General features: G+C 32.0%; 2 protein-coding genes across 4 annotated transcripts; both read left to right on the top strand.

Moving 5' to 3' along the window:
• Positions 1-1,841: 1,841 nt before the first annotated feature.
• LOC107432866 (two-component response regulator-like APRR7) lies at positions 1,842-8,726 on the top strand. Of its 3 annotated transcripts, XM_016044068.4 has the most exons (11): positions 1,843-2,136; positions 2,321-2,386; positions 2,550-2,671; positions 2,852-3,211; positions 4,499-4,660; positions 4,819-4,952; positions 5,250-5,411; positions 5,852-6,035; positions 6,202-6,646; positions 6,734-7,550; positions 8,284-8,726. In XM_016044068.4, exons 4-11 carry the CDS (start codon positions 2,863-2,865, stop codon positions 8,389-8,391), a joined length of 2,361 nt encoding a protein of 786 aa, XP_015899554.3. In that variant the 5' UTR covers positions 1,843-2,136; positions 2,321-2,386; positions 2,550-2,671; positions 2,852-2,862; the 3' UTR covers positions 8,392-8,726. The 3 variants fall into 3 exon arrangements, with proteins under 3 accessions (XP_048320903.2, XP_015899554.3, XP_015899553.3); XM_048464946.2 differs by having other exon boundaries at positions 1,842-2,136; positions 2,550-3,211; positions 8,172-8,298; XM_016044067.4 differs by having other exon boundaries at positions 2,550-3,211.
• A 6,591-nt stretch (positions 8,727-15,317) lies between these two features.
• On the top strand, positions 15,318-21,188 carry LOC107432867 (WRKY transcription factor 44). Its single transcript, XM_016044069.4, has 7 exons — positions 15,318-15,824; positions 15,955-16,044; positions 17,924-18,358; positions 18,435-18,566; positions 18,783-19,519; positions 19,805-19,963; positions 20,509-21,188. Exons 3-7 carry the CDS (start codon positions 18,140-18,142, stop codon positions 20,693-20,695), a joined length of 1,434 nt encoding a protein of 477 aa, XP_015899555.2. The 5' UTR covers positions 15,318-15,824; positions 15,955-16,044; positions 17,924-18,139; the 3' UTR covers positions 20,696-21,188.
• Positions 21,189-21,553: the final 365 nt, after the last annotated feature.

Here is a 21,553-nt window from a genome sequence, read left to right on the forward strand (position 1 = left end):
GGTTATGTTACATATTTGACATATTTTCAATAAGTTTATGGAATATTGTTGTATGAATTTCATAAGTAATAGCATTTGGGAAAAATTTTATAAACTTCTTTTATAGTTTGAAATTTTTGCATATTTATCATTATATTCTTTTCTTTCTTTTTTTTTTTTTCCCCCAATAATCATCCCTTTAAATCTTAATTTTTATTTGGATTTTTCCATTTTATTTTTAGTATAATATATTCAATTGGCTAAATATTTATGAGGGTAATGTTGTAAATAACTTAAGTAATATTACAATTTAATTAAAAATTTTAACTACTGACAGCTTTTTTTTTTTTTTAAGACTCAATACTCTTAACAATAATGCTATAAATACCATAATGTTCATCAAATTTATTTTTCAAATGATATATATTAAAATATTTTTAATTATCATATTTATATAACCTAAATATGAAAAAGTTAATACTTAAATATATAAATTAATTTAAAAAATAAACCAATTAAATATTATCACATCATTTATTATATCATTTAGTAAATAAATTTGATAAATATTTTGGTAATTCTAACACTATTGATACTTTAAATGTTATCATCCAAAACTTTAATTATTTTATTTTAATCTATAAATAAAATGACAAATAAGAGCTAACCACGGTTAATTACATTGTAATATTTTTTAATTTGGAAAAATTGTACTTTTAACACTATTTTAAAAAGTTAAATTTTCAATTCTAAATTTTCAATTTGTTATATTTTTTTCCAATTCCATTTTTTTTGGCTAATGACAGTTACAAAGTATTTAAATGCAAATATCTAAAACTAAAAAGTCTAAAAATTACAACAAATTGGACCAAATTGTATTTTAATATTTATTACATGAGATTAAGCCATTAAGTACTTTTTTGGTCAAAATTTCTAATTTGACTCAAATATAAAAAATTGAAATTGGAAAACTCATTTGCAACAAATCGAAATATGAAAATCCGATTGTAATATTTTAAATTTGACATTGAAAATGCAAATTTTCCAATATTATAGATTATTAAAATGCAGCTAACCTTAAATTTTGTTATTTCACTTATGAATTTTGACCACTGTTATATTTTATACTAACAGAAAGAATAAATCATATAGAAAATTCAATTTAAAATGAAGTTTTTCCAAAAATAAAAATAAAAGTATAATGGTGATAAATTTGTAAATTTCGAATCTTGTATAAGGTTATTAAATTTTGTTTACCAAATATGCATGCTAGGATATTAGGTTTAGTTTTCATGTATTTAGACTTTAATGTTTTGCCAACCACAGACATCCTAGACATCTTGTGTCACAATATTTGATAAATAAAATTTAATGAAAAAAATTCGGTGCCATGGTAATGTTGTTTGTAAAATTATCTCTAATATTATTTTTCAATTTAAAATTGAAAACTTCATATATATATATATATATTTGTTTTATTTTTATTTTTTTTGGTAAGGCAAGTTAATACCATTTTAACAAATATCATAACTAAAAATGTAAATTCTAAGAGATATTTTAATGAAAAAAATGGTAGGCTAATAAAAGCGACGTTGACGTAGAACGAAACCGACGCCCATTTGTTTAACCTTTTTTCAAATCGTACCACGTGGCACCACAAGATCTCCGAGATCTCCATTCGAGGCCTTCAACTCACGGCTTTAGATTTCGTCCACCTCAGCCAACATGCGCCTCGTATCCGTTGCCAGCTGTAAATATCTGTGATCCTACGTGGATCTACGTGGCATTTCTCGAACGTTCCACACCCTCAGTTTGTCCACGGCAGCAAAGCTGGATTCATAATATCTTCTTCTCGTTCTTCATTCCCTTCCCCAAAAAACCCCAAAAGTCGGCCATTTTCTCTCTCTTCTTTCTCTCTCTGCTCTCTGTTTCTCATACCAGTCAAGCTCTTCTCTGCAAAAATTTAACAAAAACAGAAAGAAAAAAAAAATTATATCATAATTTGAAAAAATAAATTTACGATTCAAACTCTAATTAACTTGCAGAAATAGTTATATATATATATATATATATATACACTCAATTTTTTTAGTTTGTTTTTCTGAATACTTTTTAGCTGGATCGAGCTTCGTAATGGCGATTCCTGTATCTCTGGAGGTTATTATCTCTTTTTGTCTTCTTTAAATTGTGGTTTTGAGTATGAATTCTGATCTTGACGAACAATCGGTTTTCGTTTTATTTTGGATTCTGCTTTTTGTTTTGGTTGCTGAAGAAATGGTTTCAGTGTAATGTTTGATAATTTTGGTCTCTAAAATTTACTTCTAAATTTCCATATTTTTAGGTCAATATGCATGGAGGTTTGGCGTTGCTTACTCACGGAGCACTTCTTCTTTTCGCTTGACTTTAGGTTTTGTAAAATGTTTTGTGAACAACTTTATTTATTTATTTATTTTGGGTTGTTGTGGAACTTTTCATCTCAGAGCGGTGCTCTGTTTTCTGTGTTTCAGATTTTGGTTAATGTTGGTAGTATATTATGCTTTGAATGATATGAAATCATGTGGTCTTTACAGGGTAAAAGCATTTTATTGGGTTTGAAGCATATATAATCGGATTTAAGGAAGATCCAGTCTCCTTCGGCGTGGCCTGTATATATTTAGTTATGAATTTACTTTTTCATGTTACTGTATAATCGGTAAGTTAGCATGTTCTAGGTTAAGTCGGTGAGTTAGCATGTACTAGGTTAAGGGTTTGTATATTTCCAGAGATTGGGTTCTGGCTCTCGAAGACAGATGTTTTGCCGATTCAAGAGGGCTTATCACTATTCTGAGCTAAGGACGTCCTTATTATCAGTCTTTTTTAATTTGATTGACAGGGAGTGTACTGATGAGCATTGATGGCGATTGGGATAAAGATTTGCCGGAGTTAAACCACCACCAGCAAGACGGGAATAAGGGAGTTAAAGATGAGGTTGTTGCTGTTGAGAAACAACAACGGTTGCTGGGGGAAAATGAGTTGAAAAGTAGTCAAATAGCCAGGGGAGATGTGAAAGATGTGAAAGGAGAGAGTGTACAAGCCCAGGCTGTTCTGCAAATACAGAAGCAACAGCCTCAAGGGGCAATGGTTTGTTGGGAGAGGTTCCTAAATCTTAGATCCCTTAAGGTTTTGTTGGTGGAAAATGATGATTCAACTCGCCATGTTGTTACTGCATTGCTTCGCAATTGCAGTTATGAAGGTCAGTGACTCTGTTTCTCTGACACCAAATGTTTCATTCATGCAACTTGTCTCTTGGTCTCTTGATACTGTTAAACATAATAATTAAGCGATACGTTGCACCATCTGCATAAGTTTTTGTTTGGTAAATGCTTTCTTTCATGTGTTTTCTCGTTGAAATTGTCTATTTTGTTGAAAAATTGGACTTGCCTACAAAACCAAGATAGTTCTCTGACTACCTATCTCTAAGGCACGCCTCACATAATTTCAAAGCACATCCACGTGGAATAGAGAAATACAACTATAATATCTTGTGGCTGAAGATTCAAGAAAAGCTGAGACCGGCAAAATTCCAACAAGAAGTTGTAGTAGAAGCTCTCTGTCCTGAACATGCAACATAGCCTGTAGCCAAAATAACTCATTAAGAAGCTCTGTATGTCTGTCGTTACAAGAGTTGAAAACCAGGAAAATAATTTTCACGTTTACATTCCTAATTGACTTTGTTATTACTTCTTTAATTGATATCTTTTGTCATATAAGACTATGGCCCTCTGACTGCTTGCCATTTACTTTTCCGTCACTCATTTGTTATAAGCATAAAATAATTCTTTATTCTTTCATCTGTTGATGACCTTTGGAAGCTGCTGTAATTTTTTCAACAGATTGTGTGACTGTAGCAGAAGCTGCCACATCAAATAATCTTTAGGATAGATAATTTGGAATTTGAACTGTGATTTTACTCTATCTAGTTGATTATTCTCAACTTAGACTCAGTTTCTTGTGGTCTCACTTGCATGTGACTAGTCACTTATGTTTTACTTGCATAAATATTACATCTTTTCTATTATATGATCTATGTATGTGTTGAAGATCCTCATGACAAAAGTGTTTTTGGTTCCTTGCATGGAAAAATTAGAAATGGATGCACTGAAAAATAAAGAAAGTGTACATAATATGTTTATGTTGTCTGACAGAGGATTGAAAATGGTAGCATCCACTTGTAGTTTTCATGATAATGGCAAAATATATCAAAGAATAGATCCTCTTGTAAATTGTCGTAGAGAAAAGTAATAAACCTTAAAGGGGAGGGTGGGAGGATTTCGTTTAGGTTGAAAGAAGACCATGTACCATTATAAGTTTTTTCGAACAAAATAGCCATGTTTCTATTGTTTTCTACTGCTTTCTAATGCCACATGTGTCTGCCTGGTAGATTGGTTGCATCTTGCATCTCATTTGTTTTTAATTATTTAACATTTTTTCTAGTTTCATTTGTGATTTTAATGCACATACATTATACATGCATGTTCAGTTATTGATGCTGCAAATGGAATACAAGCATGGAAGCTACTGGAGGATTTGACCAATCATGTTGATCTTGTTTTAACTGAGGTGGTCATGCCTTGCTTATCAGGCGTTGGACTTTTAAGCAAGATTATGAGCCATAAGACACGCAAAAATGTTCCTGTAATTAGTAAGTTTTTTTTTTTTTTTTTTTTTCCCCTTAAATTATTATTATTATTATTATTATTTTAATATGCCATTTACAGTTCCATGGAATAGGGATGAACCTTTTTGACAGTTTGAAAACTAGATGCTTTTAACCATGACTTCTGGTGGCGTTGTGTGCAGTGATGTCATCTCATGACTCAATGGGTCTGGTCTTTAAATGTTTGTCAAAGGGTGCTGTTGACTTTTTAGTGAAACCAATCCGGAAGAATGAACTTAAGAACCTTTGGCAGCACGTTTGGAGGAGATGCCACAGTGTGAGTTTGTATAAATTTTCCCTTTTGATACTGGACTTTCTGCCTCAACAGTTTAGTTGTTAATATGCTTGCTAGATTTTACCTCTTCTTCCTCTCTGACATCCAAAAAATAACGTACACACTCTACTATAAAGGAAACAGTATTTACCCTTTTGAGAGTTGTAATTGAAGCATCAATTTGAAAAAGCTACATATTCCCAAGATTGCCTAGTTGCTTACCCAGGAAATTATTGAATTACAAGTTATATCTTTTGGTTCTGTTCAAATTTCAATGGCTAATTTTGGTCTTCCTATCAGTCTAGTGGAAGTGGGAGTGAAAGCGGCACCCAGACTCAAAAATCTATTAAATCAAAAAGTGTTGAAAAATGGGAGAACAACAGCGGAAGCAATGATGAGGAAGAGAATGAGAGTATTGGTCTGAATGTCGGGGATGGAAGTGACAATGGGAGTGGTACTCAGGTATAGCAGTTGTCAACCACTAAACAAATTATCCATTGAGCTATTATTCAAAAGTTTCCATATAATTTTCAAAAATTTGAAGATTCCACTGCTGTTAATGAATTGTCATAGACAACTTCACTTCTCTTTTGATCTGTTCTATATTTCTGTTTCAGCAGCAGCAGAATGGTGGTGAGGTTTCTATAGAATTATACCAAATTTACCAATTTATGTTTTGCATTTATTTTAAGCATTTAATATTGCATTAAGCAATCAATTATATATGCCGTCTCTATCTGAGCTACAGTAGAAAAGCTCTTGAGATAAGTCTAAGAAGAAACTATGACATAATTTTGGGAAATTGATTTTATATTTTTTTTAGAGTCTCCAATGCCAAATCAATCTTATTGAAGTTGAGGATAAGATTTATTGCCATATTGTCTCTGTGCTTCATCTTGTAGAGCTCTTGGACAAAACAAGCAGTAGAAGTTGACAGCTCCCTGCTGGTGTCTCCTTGGGATCAAAGAGCTGAGTGTCCTGACAGTACTTGTGCTCAGGTTGTTCACTCACATGCTGAAACATGTGGCAATAAATTAATTTCTGCAGCTACAAGAAGGGACTGCCTGGAACAGAAGGAACAACATGGTATGCTGGAGTTACTTGGAAATATGCATCGCATACATGTCTAAATCTTTCTATGGGTTTTTATTTTATTTTATTTTATTTTATTTTTGTGTGTGTGTGTGTGTGTGTGTGTGTGTGTGTGTGATAGCAAGATTATTTGTGGAAACTTAAGTATGCTTCTTTTCAGACAGTGCTGCAATAGGAAGAGACTTGGAGATAGGGATGTCCAATAAACTGACAGTACAACCTGAACACCCAAATGAGGTTCCGGCCAAACTCTCAGGAAGAAGAAACAATCTGCTTGAGATAGGTTTCAGTAAATTCAACGAGCAAATTAAAGGACGGGTGGACTGTCATTGTGAGAGTCCATCCAGCAAGCTGAAGTATGAAACTACCAAGCGGACAGGTGCTATCACTAATGCTACAGATACTCAGATAGGCAAGACAGATTTTGAAGTTCAAAATAGGCATTCCCAGGTCTCAGACATAAAGAATAAAGCCATTAATAACACAGATGAAATGCCATCCTTGGAGCTCAGTTTAAAAAGACTTAGAGGAGTTAAAGACACTGGGACAAAAGCACAGGATGACCGGAATGTATTGAGACGCTCAGACTCATCAGCCTTCTCAAGGTATAAGGAAATATTGAAGTCTGGATTTTTCAATTATCAAATAAATAATGTTCTACCATTCATTAACTCATTAACTATTCTGTGAAGGTATAATGCCTTATCAAATGCTAACAAGACTCCCACAGGGAATGTGGGAAGTAGTTCTCCACATGATAATGGCATAGAAGTTACAAAGAAAGAACTTCGTGATATTCGGTCTCACTCAAGTGGAAATCCTCCCAATAACAGCTCCAATGGAGCTAGTAACAATATTGATATGGGCTCAACGACTAATAATGCTTTTTCCAAATCAATTGTTTTAAACAAGGCAGCAACTGCATCTACTGTCCAACATATGAACCCATCAGCTGCTTTCCATCCTTTGAAAAATGATCTTTCATGTGCTCCCAAGCAAGTCATCATGGATAATGCTGATGAGGTAACAGCTAGTAGAGTACTAGCTCAATCAAAGGTTGCCCACAAGGAACATCACATTCAACATCTGCATCACCATTATGATCACCATCAGATCAAGCATCATGTTGTACACAGTATTCAACAACAGCAATCATCTGATCATAATGAATTGTCCTTGAAGAAATTGGCAGCCGCTGCTCCTCATTGTGGGTCATCAAATGTTCTTAGTGGGCCTGTTGAAGGTAATACTGGAAATTATAGTATCAATGGAAGTGCTTCAGGCAGTAACCATGGGAGCAATTGGCAAAATGGGAGCAGTACTGCAATTAATGTTGGAGGGACAAACATTGAAAGTGATAATGGAATTGCTGGGAAAAGTGGAAGTGGTAATGCTAGTGGGAGTGGGAGTGGGAGTGGAAACAGAGTAGATGAAAACAAGTCTGCACAAAGAGAAGCTGCCTTGACTAAGTTTCGCCAGAAGAGGAAGGAGAGATGCTTCCGTAAAAAGGTATTGATACTCTGGTTTATATTTAGATGCTGTTGTCTAATTCAAAATTTTCCATATGTTTCTCCATGTATGTATTACATTAATAAGTAATGGAGATCAAATTAGTAGATGCTGTTGCTATTGTTGTCCAATTGGAATATTCCATATTTTAATTAAAAATGGAGATCAAATCGGTAGATGCTGCAGTGTCTCTTTTCTTGCATGTGGATGGTTGGGGTATAAGAGGCTTGGAGACAATGCATTTTCTGCCTTGTCACGTGAAGACCATATATTACAGAAGCACTCTTATTGAGTTTTTTAGTCTTTCATAATATTCTGTGCTTCGCATTTATTAAATTATTATTGTTTTTATGTGCCCCTCATTTTTAATATGTTTTACTTGCTGAATAAAATCCACATAATTATTCGTTGTATGGGGAGATAACACAACCGGAATAAATTCCTTTCTTTGTTGAATTAAATAAACTAGCAAGGTTCTTCCCCATCTTCTCAATCGCTTTTCTTTTTTCTCTTGACTCTTGATTTAGACATGGTAAGTACTTGTTTTTTAGTTTTCACTTGTATCATGATGCATCCATGGCAAAAGCATTTTGCTTGTGCCCCTTGTTTTTGTACTTATAGGTGGAAGAAAATACCACTTTTCAAGGACACTGATTCAAGAATAGAGCATTACCTAGTTGTTCGCAGTTTCCTCTAATTGTTAAGTTTGTATGCGGTTTTGTTGGTTTTTCAGGTTCGATATCAAAGCAGAAAGAGACTAGCAGAACAGAGACCTCGTGTCCGAGGTCAATTTGTGAGGCAGCCAGCAAGTGAGAGCACAAGTAGTGGGAAAGACAGCTAATTCTTTTTTATGCCTTTTGTTGAATGTTACAATAGAAGCAGACCTGGCATAGATCTGGTGTAACTGTGATCGGTTTGCATGGAAACACAGATGTTATGAACCCCTTACAAATTATGTGCATTTAGAGGTGACTATGTGTTGGTGGTGTAGATTCAGAATTTGGGGGAGCTGTTAGCGACATATTCAACTGTATTTTATTCCTGTACAATTTTATTGATACTCTAAAGATGAGAGGCCCTTAGCCAGCCCTATGCATGGAAAAACTGTTTTATCCAATGACCAATGTGGTGCTGTTTTATGAACCTGGCTAATTGAATTTAAGAAGACCATTCTGATGCCCTTGTTCTTCATCACAATTATTGCATGCCCCAACATCTCATGGAAGTTAATGGCTGTTGTAGTCTGAGTCGAGTCAGTATCCCAAGTGGTCAAAGCTAATGATTTGTTTTTTACTAATTTATTTATTATATATGTATATATATTATCTGTTTCTTATTAGATTTTTGGATTAGTTATGCCTTTAGTAGTGCATTAGGTATGTGAAGAGAACTTATATATGCAACCATTAATATATGTATATATATATATATATATAGGTTATATAGGCGATCAGTTGAACAAAAATTTGATGTGGTTGCCTTAATTGGTGAAGATGTTGGAGGCGTGTCAATGGTAATCGGCCTTGATTTTTCATTTTTAGTTCAAACCCACGAAATATTTAAATCAGGATCTAAACAAAAAAGTTTGTGTCATGAGTGCGGTAACTGTTATTAGAAAACAGTTTGAAATCCAACGGTTTATTAAAATTTTTAATGGTTTTCAATCTTCAGTTTTTGTTATTAAATTCTTTTGCAGTTATTTTACATTCTTTTATCTCTCTATCTCCCTTATTTATATTTTCATTTATCTGTCTTTATTGTCTTTATGTTAAGAATACAAAAAAAAAAAAATAAAACAAAAATAAAAATAGAAAAGAAGTTTATTTATTTTTAAAATTTTTTCCTTTCTTAAGAAAGATATCAAAATAAGTTTTCACTTCTAATTTTATAAATCCAAAAACTAAAAACGATTATAATTCAAGAAAAAGTAATACAGTAATGGTTGGTTCCATCAAATTTTTTATGTCTGTTTTTTTTCAATCAGCTTTCATTTTTATTCAAAATATATTTGAATGTTAATTAGAAAAATTAAAGATTTTACTTGTTATGGACTGGAGCCTTCTCAAACCATTATTGATCACGTTTATACCTGTCGGTCCTATCCAAATCGAGTCTGGCTAATATCAAAAAAAGAAAGTCTACTCTAGCTCTTTTTGAAAATCTTTTTTCTTATAATTTTTTTCTTTTTATAAATCATTTTTTCTTCTAATTAATATACCAAATTAGACCACAGAAAAGTTGTCCTAATCAGGTTAATTAACTAACCAATTATAGGTGGGTAGTATCCTATCTTGGAGAAAAATCGCCCCTACCTTGTAGGATTGCAACCCCTCATAAAAGGAAAAAAGTTTCTCACTAGAACAGGGTGGGCTAGGCTTAAAAGCCTCAAGGCAAGAAGAGCTAATTTGTTAATTGAATCCGTCTAACATAGTTTCCTAGGTATAAGAGACAGGCTAAGAAAATTTTAGAACAAATCTCATGGAACTTCACTAGCTACTCAAGGCTCTTCATAGGGGAGAATTACTAACTTTTTACTCATTCATTTATAAGGGTCCAAAATGTGTCTAAAACATATAGATCATTATGGATCTATATTTTTTAAGGTTTGAATTTTAGTATGGTCTTATATGTTTAGGTTTTCAAGGTTGAAAGGTGACAAAATGATAGATATATAGGTCAACACCCTCACAAGGGAAGGAACCCTTTAAAATAGTTAATAAAGAGTATTGAAAAAGATATAATTTCATTGATATTGTCTAAAATTTTATAAAATGATAAGAATTGAGAAACATACCTTGTTTTTAAAATTTATTAATTGTTTCTTGGTATATATTATATTAATAGTAAATTAGATTTAATAAAATTCACCTGAAACGAGTTCACATAAAGTTTTTTTTAATGTTTTGAGTGTAACTGTACAAATACAGTAGTTTTGATCTATAATTATTAATCTATTGAAAACCGTCATAATAAATAGATCTGATAAAGTATTGTGTTGAATTAAATATCATATTTAATTAAACACATGTTAGTAATTTACTAAAATGTAGATATGCATATTGTAGAAAGTTTTATTTTTATCTAATTATATTGCCTTGTTTATTTATTCATATTGAAAGTGAGAGATTCAAATTTATGGTCTGATTATATTTTTAATTGTATATTTACTAGCAATTTAATAACAAAAATATATAGTACACTGAATAGAAGAATAGAATGGGTAAAAATCTAAATTTTAGTTGCTGAAATAAAATTCTATATTTTGATAAAATATTGACAAAAATTAAAATTAAAATTGGGAATAAAAACATTCATTTTGGTTTGTAAATTAATTATTGAAAAAAAAAAAGGCACATATGTACAAGGGAAGAGCTTGTAGATTAATGTTGACCGAGCTTCATCCACCAAAAAAAAAAAAAAAAAAAAAAAAAAAAAAAAAGAAAGAAAAAGAAAAAGATGTTGTTGTTTGCAAGTACAAGGGTGAAGTTATAGTTTGTAAGGCAAAATCAATTGAAAACTGGTTATTTCACAAACAACTGAATTATTGGCCACCAAATTTGGTGTAGATTTTATGTTTTGAGGATTGAAGACGACATTATTGAGAGTGATTCTAAAGTAACCAATATCTTGTGACTTAAATGGCTAACTATTTGGGACCAGATTGTGTTCTTAGTTGATGATATTCGAAGAAAGTTGAGTAGGTTAAGTTATTTTTGTCTGTGTTTTTTACTGTTAGGGCAATAATTATTAGTTATCTACATATGCTGCTTCTAGTGATCACACACTGAAATATGGATGGAACATGGACTAATTTTGCTTAAACCTTTTAATTCAAATTCAAGATTGTTTAAATTACATCTCTGTTTCTTAATAAAATTTTATTCTGTCTTTAAAAAAATTATGTTTTTTTTTTTTTTTGGGGTTTTGTATGTAAGATTCCCAGCATTACCTCTGAACGATGCTTTGTACGGATAAATGTTTTTTTTGGGTAATGATTGTGCAGATAATTGTATTTGTGTGTGTGTTTGTTTTACATATTATACGTTAATGGTTGAAAATAAATATTGATTTGTTCAAAAAAAATAAAAAAAACAAAAATTTGGCTTTATTTTTAACTTCCGAAGGAAAACAATTATGAAATTGTACCTTAATAGCATTATTTAGAAAGTTGGTAGATAGTATTACTAATTTTTAGAGTGGTTTAATTACATTTTAGTATTTTATATTTTAATTATATTATATATTAGAAATCATAAATTTAAAATATTTCACATCAAATTTTTAACCTATAATTTATCTCATATTAATCTAAAACCAAATTAATTTTCAATTCATTAACAAAAACTTCAAAAAAATTAAAAAGAAAAAACTCACCATTTTTTTTAATTTAGAAAGGAATTAAAAAAATTTTTAATTAATTAATTAAAAAATATATGACAAAGCAGGTGATTCTAATGATAAAATACTTTTATTTATATTTATAAAAATATAAATTCGAACTATCGAAAATTTTTAAATAAATTAAATAAATTATTAAAAAAAAATTAAATAAATTATTAAAAAATAATAATTAAAGAGTATATATATATATATATAGAGAGAGAGAGAGAGAGAGAGAGTTGATAGGCACGTGCAGTGCATGAAATATACAACTACCAGTCGCAGGGGAAGAATTTCGGTTTTGAATTTTGGGAGTTGGGGGAGTTGAGATCTCCACGTGTCCTCACGAACCTCATCCTCCCAACTAACTTTCCAACTTTCCCCCCAAACACTCTTTCCAAATTCCAACCACTCCTCAACACACCCATTTTTTCACTCTACTATATGACAAACAATAATCCTTTCATTTTCCATTTTCAACTTTAAAAAAAAAAAAAAAACCTTTTTTTTTTTTAAATTTTTATATTAATAAATTAATATATTCTTACCTCCCCCAACTTATTATTTATAATGTATTCATATACTTAATGATCATTTCTTTTTAGCTTTTTATGTACTCAAAAGTAAAGACCTAATTGTTACCTCATAAGATCACCTGCCCCAAGGAATTTATGAGAGATTTGTTTTATTCAACATGTTGACCCCTTTTTCCTTTTCTTTTTAATTTTTTTCTGGGGATAGGAGAAAAGGTAAACAACTGGGTATATATTGTATTTAATTGGATGAAATATATTCATTTTTTGTAATAATAAAAAAATATTCTAATTAGATGATGCTGTTTTGATATGTCAAGTGCAATTTTCTTTTTCTTTTTTTTTGGGGGGATTTATTTTATATTTTAAATATAGCATCATAAATACACAAATTTTGGATCATTTTATGAGAGAAACAAAAAAAAAAAAAAAAAAAAAAAAAAAAACAGCGACAAAACCTCTTGATTGTCCTTTAGAAGATATTGCATCTTGACTACGCTAACATTAGATATGATTTTTTTTACTATATATCAGCATGATTAGACGGCAGAAAGAAAAAGAGGAAATCCAAATAAACAGATAATTTTCTTCTGTGTTCATCATGCTCTCATTGAATTATCAAAGCATGGTTGAAAAACTTAGGGAAAAAAATGAACTTTTTGAACATTTTCAAAAGGTAGTACTGATGAGGCGGCTTTGCCAATATTAATTATTATGTCTCAAAGTCGTATCCAAAGATCATGCGCCCCAGAAAACTTGGTTCTTATTAGAAATGATTTGAGTAGCAACGAAAGATTTTTTCAGTTTGTTGGAACAGTATCTGCCTCATCAAACTCAATTAAATGTTTTTCAATTGTCTCTTATCTTTATGACCCAATATAAATTTCCTGACTTTCCTTAAAAATCTAAGGTTGTTTGTTGAAGAAAAGACATTTTATATGTACAATTCAATTTTTTTGCCTCCTTGCCATGTTTTCAAAAGAATGTTTGAAGCTGAATCCAAAATAAACATTTAGTTTCAATTGTATAGGTGTGTTTGATTTGCTTTCTTATTTTACTAAAAATGTTTGAAATTTGTAATTAAACTCACTAGTTTAATTATATATTCTAAGCATCATTAGATTTTAGGGAATAATTATATATAATTAAATTGTAAATAAGATTAACTTAATTGGTATGTAATTTGTATCTATATTTAAAAAAATTTGTAAGTTTAAAATATTAAAATAAAAAAGCTATTATAAATGATAAAAATATAAACAAAACTGCATGTAACTTAAATCACACACATATATATATATATATATATATATATAATTCTCACATGTCACAACCATGACCTAACCTAACCCGCACTAAACAATATTTTTTTAATAGATAGTGTCACTTCAAATAATTCTATGAATAATCTTAAACTCATGATAACTTCCTTCCAGTCCTACGAGGGAAAATTTTAAAAAATAAAAAAAATAAAAAAAATAAACTTCTTTCCAGTCCATATCCAAACTAGAAAAAAAGTTGAAATTTTCCAATCATAAAAATATTAAAAATTAGCATTTTCAATTTCACACGGTGCAAAATGAAAGAATGAATTTTTATTTTATTATTATTATTTTTGGGCTGAATAAGGGGTGTTATATTAATCAAAATCAAGGCAATCATACAAAATAAATATGAAGCCCGGGAATCAGCTGGTGGTGTGTAAAGTGTAAACCTCCACAATCCTGATCCATAGTGTGAGTAAAAATATTAGAGCACAACAAAAGAGACGTCAAGCCCCATTTAGACGTGTAATGAGCCAAGTGGTTGAAGCGCCTTGGGATCCAAGCAAAGGAAACACTCTGAAAGAACCAATACTTTCCAACTGTAAAAAATGAATGAATGATTAGTTACATCAATGTGAAATTTTCTTGTACGGTTGATGGCTCATGTTGCTCTTCAATTCTCGAAGAAATAAATAGTGGCAATGGAGTCTGTAGCTCGAAGATTCAGTGTCCAAAAATCTTTTTTCCTTTTTCAACTCTATCAGTGAGTCAGTATGACTGTTTTTGCTGTCATATTGATAATGATTATTTACTATTTTTGTGGTGGAAAAAAACACCAAAAAATAAAAAAAAGCTTACATTTAGCCTCGAAATTATAACCCATCTTGTATTTTTATTGCCCAAACTATTGAAAGTCTTACATTGCCCCTAAATTGTTGGTTTTGTTTCTTTAATCCAAATGTAAATAAGCATGTATAATTAATGTAATTTTTAACCAATAAATATATATATATATATATGTCTAATTTTGCCAATTTCATTAAATGAAATTTATGATTGTACCAATATGATGAGAAAAACAATAATTCATGGGGGGCAATGAAACCTTGTTTTTTTAATTTTGATAAAAAATACAAAAAAAAAAAAAGCAATAATTCAGAGTAACAAAGTGTAATTAATGCAATAAAAATATTTTCTATTTTAGCAACCAAAAAAAAAAAATTATTTACCGAAAGCGCTTGATTGGATTGATGTGATAAATTATTTACCAGCCAATTTTACAACCTCTCTCAATGTTTTATTTCCAGAGAGCTTTGGTAGAGTTTCAATGTCTAGCTGACAAGACAACGATGAGATTAAAAACACACACAGACCCGGTGGGTATGCGAGTGTGCAACACGCGTCATAATTGGTCCGTTGGACAGAGTCGTGTGTGTATTCCTACACACACAACGTTCTCATCTCTCTGTCTCTCTCATTGCTTTGTTTGGTTTGAAGAGTTTGCTATACAAATATAAGAATAGAACAGTGAGTCAAAAGGGAAACGGAGACAGTTAGTTGGCCGTACCATTGTAGGAGGAGGAGGAGGAGGAAGAGGGCTCATTGCCCAAGACACAGATTTAGACGCTCTCTCTCTCTCTCTCTTTCTCTCTCTCACAGACACCCATAAAACAGAAATTAAAAAAACAAAAAGGAAAAAAAGAAATTTGAGTATGGAAAACAAAAACCCATGCTAAATCCCAAGAAAAAAAAAAAAAAAGCAAAGTATCTTTTTTTTTGACAGAAACAATAAAACTTAATGGAAATTACTTGGTTCATGGTTGGACTTCCTCCCTTGTAACTTTACCTTGGGGTGTCTCAAGTGTAAATTTGCATTACATTTTCATTTCAGAAGCTTTTTGGGAACAAAATCTATCTTTTTCTTTCTCTATCTCTCCCTCTTGGTTCAAAAATCTTAGGAACTCGAAAAAACCCAGTGAAAGTAAACCCCTTTCAGTTGCTGGTTTTGTTTTCAGCTCAAAATAAGACAAGCCCAATATATTTTTTATTATTATTGCAATGTAAACTATGGTGTTCATATGTGAAAATGATTCAAGGTATTTGCCTCTGTCCGAGGTTAAGTATAATAGTTTTTAATTACGGCTTTATTTTTTGACTTTTAAATTCCTATGTTTATGATTTGTTTATATATATTCTAACAAACTATTATTCCCACTGTAAATGCAGATTGAAACCAAATGTTATAAACTGATATTTGTGTATGGGATTTCAAGGAAGCTAAACCAGCTTCCAAGTCTGTTTATAGAAGCTTTTCTGGTTAGTTCCTACCTTCTTTCCTCTTTGGTAATGGTTTCTTCTACTAAGTAAATATTAATGTATGTCAATCTTTGATGTGTTTGTACTTCGTACTCAAGAGGGTTTGCTGGGTTTTGTGTGTTTTTATATCTATTCACCAACTTTTATTCTTCATTCTTGGTCGCTTTCTTTTTTTCTTTTTTTTGCCTTTTTTTACCCCCACAGTATCATTTTTTGCTGTATTAGAAGAAACCATTTGAAGGTCAAAATTGGTCTTCTATTTGTTTATTCTTCTGTTGGTTCTTTTAGATCTTAGAAGAACTAATATATAATATATATGTACTGGCTTTTTGGGTTCAAAGTTCTTCTTGTTGGTTTCGAATTTTATGGATTTTGGTTGCTTTTGGCGAATATTTTGAGTTGATTCATGGTTGAAAATCACGATTTTTGAAGAGAAAAAGATTCAAAGTTTTTAAACAGTTTTATGATAAAAGTAATGGACCGGGCTTAAAAAGGTGTCAAGAGGAGCTGCAAACTGTTTTTGAAACCGAAAGTTTGGCAATTCATGGAATTAGAAGGTGGATGAAAAAATATCACTCTGCCTATGAAAAAATGCGAAGTTGGGTAACGAACTGATTTTTAGATATGGCAATGATTTGGGAAGTAAAACATGAGTGCGAATTCAGCTGAATCCTAAGTTGATGCTTGAAAGAAAGATATGAAAATTTCCAATTTCAGATGGGTTGGTATGCTGTTATTGCTCAGTCCACTAAGTCATTATAGTTTTGTATTTTTATTATTATTATTATTATTATTATTTTCTTTTTTCTCTCTGTCTCTTTTGTGAGCGTGGAATGGATGAATCTCGTGTGCTATGGGGCTCTATGGTAGCTGTGCTAGCTTGGTTTCTAGCAAATAGACCGGTCTACAATAATTTATGGTTGGACAAGATTCCCAATAATGATCCAAGCTTTGTTCCTTTGCTTTTTCAAACAACATATTATAAATTTCTTTGTTACCATACCGTAATTCAACGTTCGTGAAGTCCGAAATTTTAGTTTATGGCTCTGTTTTTATTGATTGAAGAATACAGTGAATAGAGTAAATGTTTTTATGCATGGAGAAATTCCATATATTAGTATTCCATTACTTGTATAAAAGTGTACTATGGGTTAACAATGAGCATATTCAGCCTGCAATTTTAGAATAGCTCCTGCAGTGACTATAATGAACATTTGGAAAATTTATGTGAGGTAGTTTACTTTAGTTGGTGGAACATGGTCCTAGTGATGGCTTTTAATATTTTGTATCCAGTTATCTATGGCCCCACTCAACGATTTTATCTGTAGGCCTGCAATTTATATGATGGTTAATGGTTTATTTGGTTAAAAAGGATGACTTATTTCTGCCATTGATGATAAGTCCAGTATCTTTATTCAAAATTGTTTTGCAGTGTGTTTCAAAATATGTAAACCTAATTGGACATCCCTCATCTGTAAAGAATTTCGTAAATTTTATTTTCTTTTAGCTACAAAAATCTACCTAGGTCTGACAAAATCCTTTTCTTTCCAAATGTGCTCTGGCACTAGAAGCTGAGGCTGAGCTGTTTTGATGTTTCCTAATAATTTCTTTGAGTTTCCCATCTTAAAATCATATATCCACATTGGTTTTGTAGCAGATAAGTTAGATGTCTTGTGGATATGAAAATATTTCGGGGGTGATTATAGAAACAATTTATGAGACACATATACATGATGTGATTGTGCATGCATTTGTATGTATGATTATAGTTACTGCTGTTTGGGACATTACATAATAGTTGTCTGTTATGAGTACCTACTTTTCTGTTTCTTTTCTATATTATATTGGAATTGCCTATATAATCCCAATAATCATGCAGGTCAAAAGAAGCTTTCTAAGCGGAAGTTAGTATCGTCAAAAGTAACTTCATCAATTAATTGTCATTCTATACCAAGCTGTGCCTCCATAAACTAGAAGTTTATTGCTCCCTGCCTATTGTATTCCTGGCACAGGATGATTGGACTTCCAGATTTTCCCTCTTCTTGTTGATCATGAACCAAAACTACATAATTTGTACATCATATGTTAATTGGAAATGGATGTTAAGGAGGCAGAGCGGATAGTTATAGCTAAGCCAGTTGCTTCAAGGCCCACTTGTTCCAGCTTTAAGTCCTTCTCAGAGCTCCTTTCTGGTGCCATTGATGCATCACCCTCTAACACATCGTCTGAAACTGCAGTTCCTGCCATTAGACCAAAGACAGTGAGGTTCAAGCCGACGGTTAATCGTGCACCTACCGGATTGTTTTCTTCCCAGGTATTTTCATAATTCTAGATGTCTTTCTCTTTTTATGACTCCTAGATTTCTGACCTTATAGTGCTAAAATTTCCAGGCGGAGATATCTGGTACTGCTGTTTGTAATGCATCTGATATGGCTCCTAAGTCGGATGGTAAATCAGCTGTCATATACAAACCATTGGCGAAAGTTGTTTCAAAAGCAACTGTCTCTCTCTTGGCAAATATGGTTAGTAGTTAGAGTTCACTTGCTTCTGATTTAATTACTCTGCTCCTTTCTTTTGGCACGTAAAGTCATTTTAAGGACTGGGGACATTGTTATGTTGGGACTTTGCTTTGCAGTTAGCAACATATGCATGGAATTGTGAAGAAAAAAAAAAAAAAAAGTTGGATTTTTAAGATCTTAAATATTTGAGAAATTTATATATTATATTTTTCTGACCAGGGAAACTTCAGTAACAGTCACCAACAAAAACAACCCTCTCTTGATTCTCAACATTCAAAACAAGATAAATACTGTTTGAGATCATCCAAACTTAGCTCAAAATTACACCAGAACATTTCATCGCTAGCTGAGACCAAGCAGACAATTGAACCCTCAAAATTGGCCTCACAAAACCAGGAGGAAGATCCGAAATCTTTACCATCCACGGCAAATAGTGATAGGCCTTCATATGACGGATATAACTGGAGAAAATATGGGCAGAAGCAAGTCAAAGGAAGTGAGTATCCACGAAGCTATTATAAGTGCACTCATCCAAATTGTCCAGTGAAAAAGAAGGTTGAGAGATCTTTGGATGGGCAGATCGCAGAAATTGTCTATAAGGGTGAACACAACCATTTAAAACCTCAGCCTCCTAGGAGAAGCTCATCAGGGATGCAAGGGTTAGGATTTGTGTCTGATGCTGCAGCTATTGATACCAACAACCAATTACCAAGTAGTCACCACGTTAATGAAAGGAATGAAGGTTCTGAAGGGAGACTAGATAATCAGAATGAAGTTGGCTTATCCAGGCATTCCTATCAAGGCGGCAAAACTTCACAGCTTTATGATTCTGCTGCTACTGGAGGAATACTTTCTGCTGGAGGAACTCCCGATAACTCTTGTGGTCTTAGTGGAGAATGTGAGGAAGGAAGTAAGGGGCTCGAGGCAGAGGATGATGAACCAAGAAGTAAGAGAAGGTAAGAGAAAGTACAAATTTAATGGTGCATAGAACCAAACCCTTTCTTAAGCAGATGAGATTAGCAATATAATCTTTAGGTGGTAGTGATTTATGCTTGTAAATCAAGATGAGAAAACCATTGCATATCAAAGATATAGCATATAATAATCTATTTAAGTTTAGAAACTGTCAAGCTTTTCTGTAAATGTTGATTTCTTTGTTCTAAGAATTGCTACCTTAATTTTTTCCTTATATTCAACATGGCTGCTATTGACTTCATTTGAACCATGCCCCTCTCCTTCAGGAAAGGTGAGAATCCATCCAATGAAGCAGGCACATTAGGGGAGGGTGTTCAAGAACCTCGCCTTGTAGTGCAAAACAATCCAGATACTGAGATTTTTTCTGATGGATTCCGCTGGAGAAAATATGGGCAGAAAGTTGTTAAGGGAAATCCATACCCCAGGTTAGGACTTTGATAACTTGTTTAAGATGTGTATATCTTGGTGATATATGTGGCCTTTTAAAGTCCGAAGGGAAAAAAGAAACAAGTTTCAGTTCTGTCTTGTTTTTATGACATCGCCGGCGAGAATGTTACGCAATTTCTTTAACTGAAAATTGGAAGTTTCAAAGCTGCACTTGTTTCAAACGAAAGCTTTCCAAGTTTTCAAATCTTACAGAACATCTTTGCAGGTTTCTAAAATAATACAATATTTCTCCCTAAAGTATCCACGCAAGAATTGTGTTTTGCTAGTTGGTTCACAATCTAGAATTGACTCTGCATTTTCTTGTGGCCAACATATATATTTATATATATATATATATATACACACACAGTTTTGCTATAGTGGGCATGAATGCTCACCTTATGGTGCTCATATCAAGCCCCTATCCACATGTGAGTATGCAGGCCCACCATAGCAAAATTATATATCTAATAATAAAATATATAATATATATTCTCTTTCCAATAACTTTCCCTTACACTGTGCCTGTAATTTGTTGTTGCAGAAGTTACTATAGATGTACCAGTCTCAAATGCAATGTGAGGAAGCATGTGGAAAGAGCATCAGATGATCCAAGGGCTTTCATAACAACATATGAAGGCAAGCATAACCATGAAATGCCACTTAGGAATTCAAATCCAGTATCATCTGAGGCTGAGACACTGGCTCCTACTGGTAAAGACAAACCATGATCGACATTTTCTGAAAGCAAATCATTTCAAATCCATTTCGATCTGACCATCAATATCCGATGGAGTGAAAGGAGTAGCAGATACCAAATGATTACACAGTGATTTTAAAGCTCACCTCAAATGGTCTGCTTCATTTCTTTACCTTTTACCTGGGAAATGGGTATCAATCTCAACTATGAATCCTACTTCAGGAAGACAGTTTAATTGTTCATTAAGCTTTTTTTTACCCCATATTGCTGCCCATCTTTGTAGTGCATTCATTTTTGTATTTAATTGTTTTCAACCCTATAAATAATAGGTAATCTAATCTTTCCATGTAACCTAGGTGTCATTTGGTTTTGGTTATTTCAACCTAATTGTGTATGATTTGGTTATTTAAAATGTTTGTTAGTGTTAGTGGTTGTTAGGAATCTCAAATAAGTATGAGAAAGAGAAAAAAGAAAAGAAAAAAAACTTAAAATACCAAATTGAAAACCATTTCAAAATTGCGTTTGATTTGGTCTCTTCATATTTTTGTTTGTTCTTTGAATTTGTAATTAATTGAGATGTCAAACAAACTTTAATTATCACTAATAACCATTCGAAGAAAGCATATTACATACAATCAAGAAGAGAAAATCAAAAACAAATATATTACCAAATGACACCTTAATATCTTCCAATTTTGCGGCAACTTTTGAAGTATTTGAATGATCCTTTATGGTTGATTAGATGCAGTACAAATATTTCGAAAATGTAAAGTTCTGTGTCGTTATGTTTGTAACCTTCATGTGTTGTCTCATGCTAATCTCTTACACCTATGCATATCAATATAATAAAATAAGCATTGTACTACTAGATGTACTCAATTTGTTTAAC

Source organism: Ziziphus jujuba, chromosome 11, assembly GCF_031755915.1.
Source record: "Ziziphus jujuba cultivar Dongzao chromosome 11, ASM3175591v1".
In the NCBI taxonomy this organism is placed as follows: Eukaryota; Viridiplantae; Streptophyta; class Magnoliopsida; order Rosales; family Rhamnaceae; genus Ziziphus; species Ziziphus jujuba.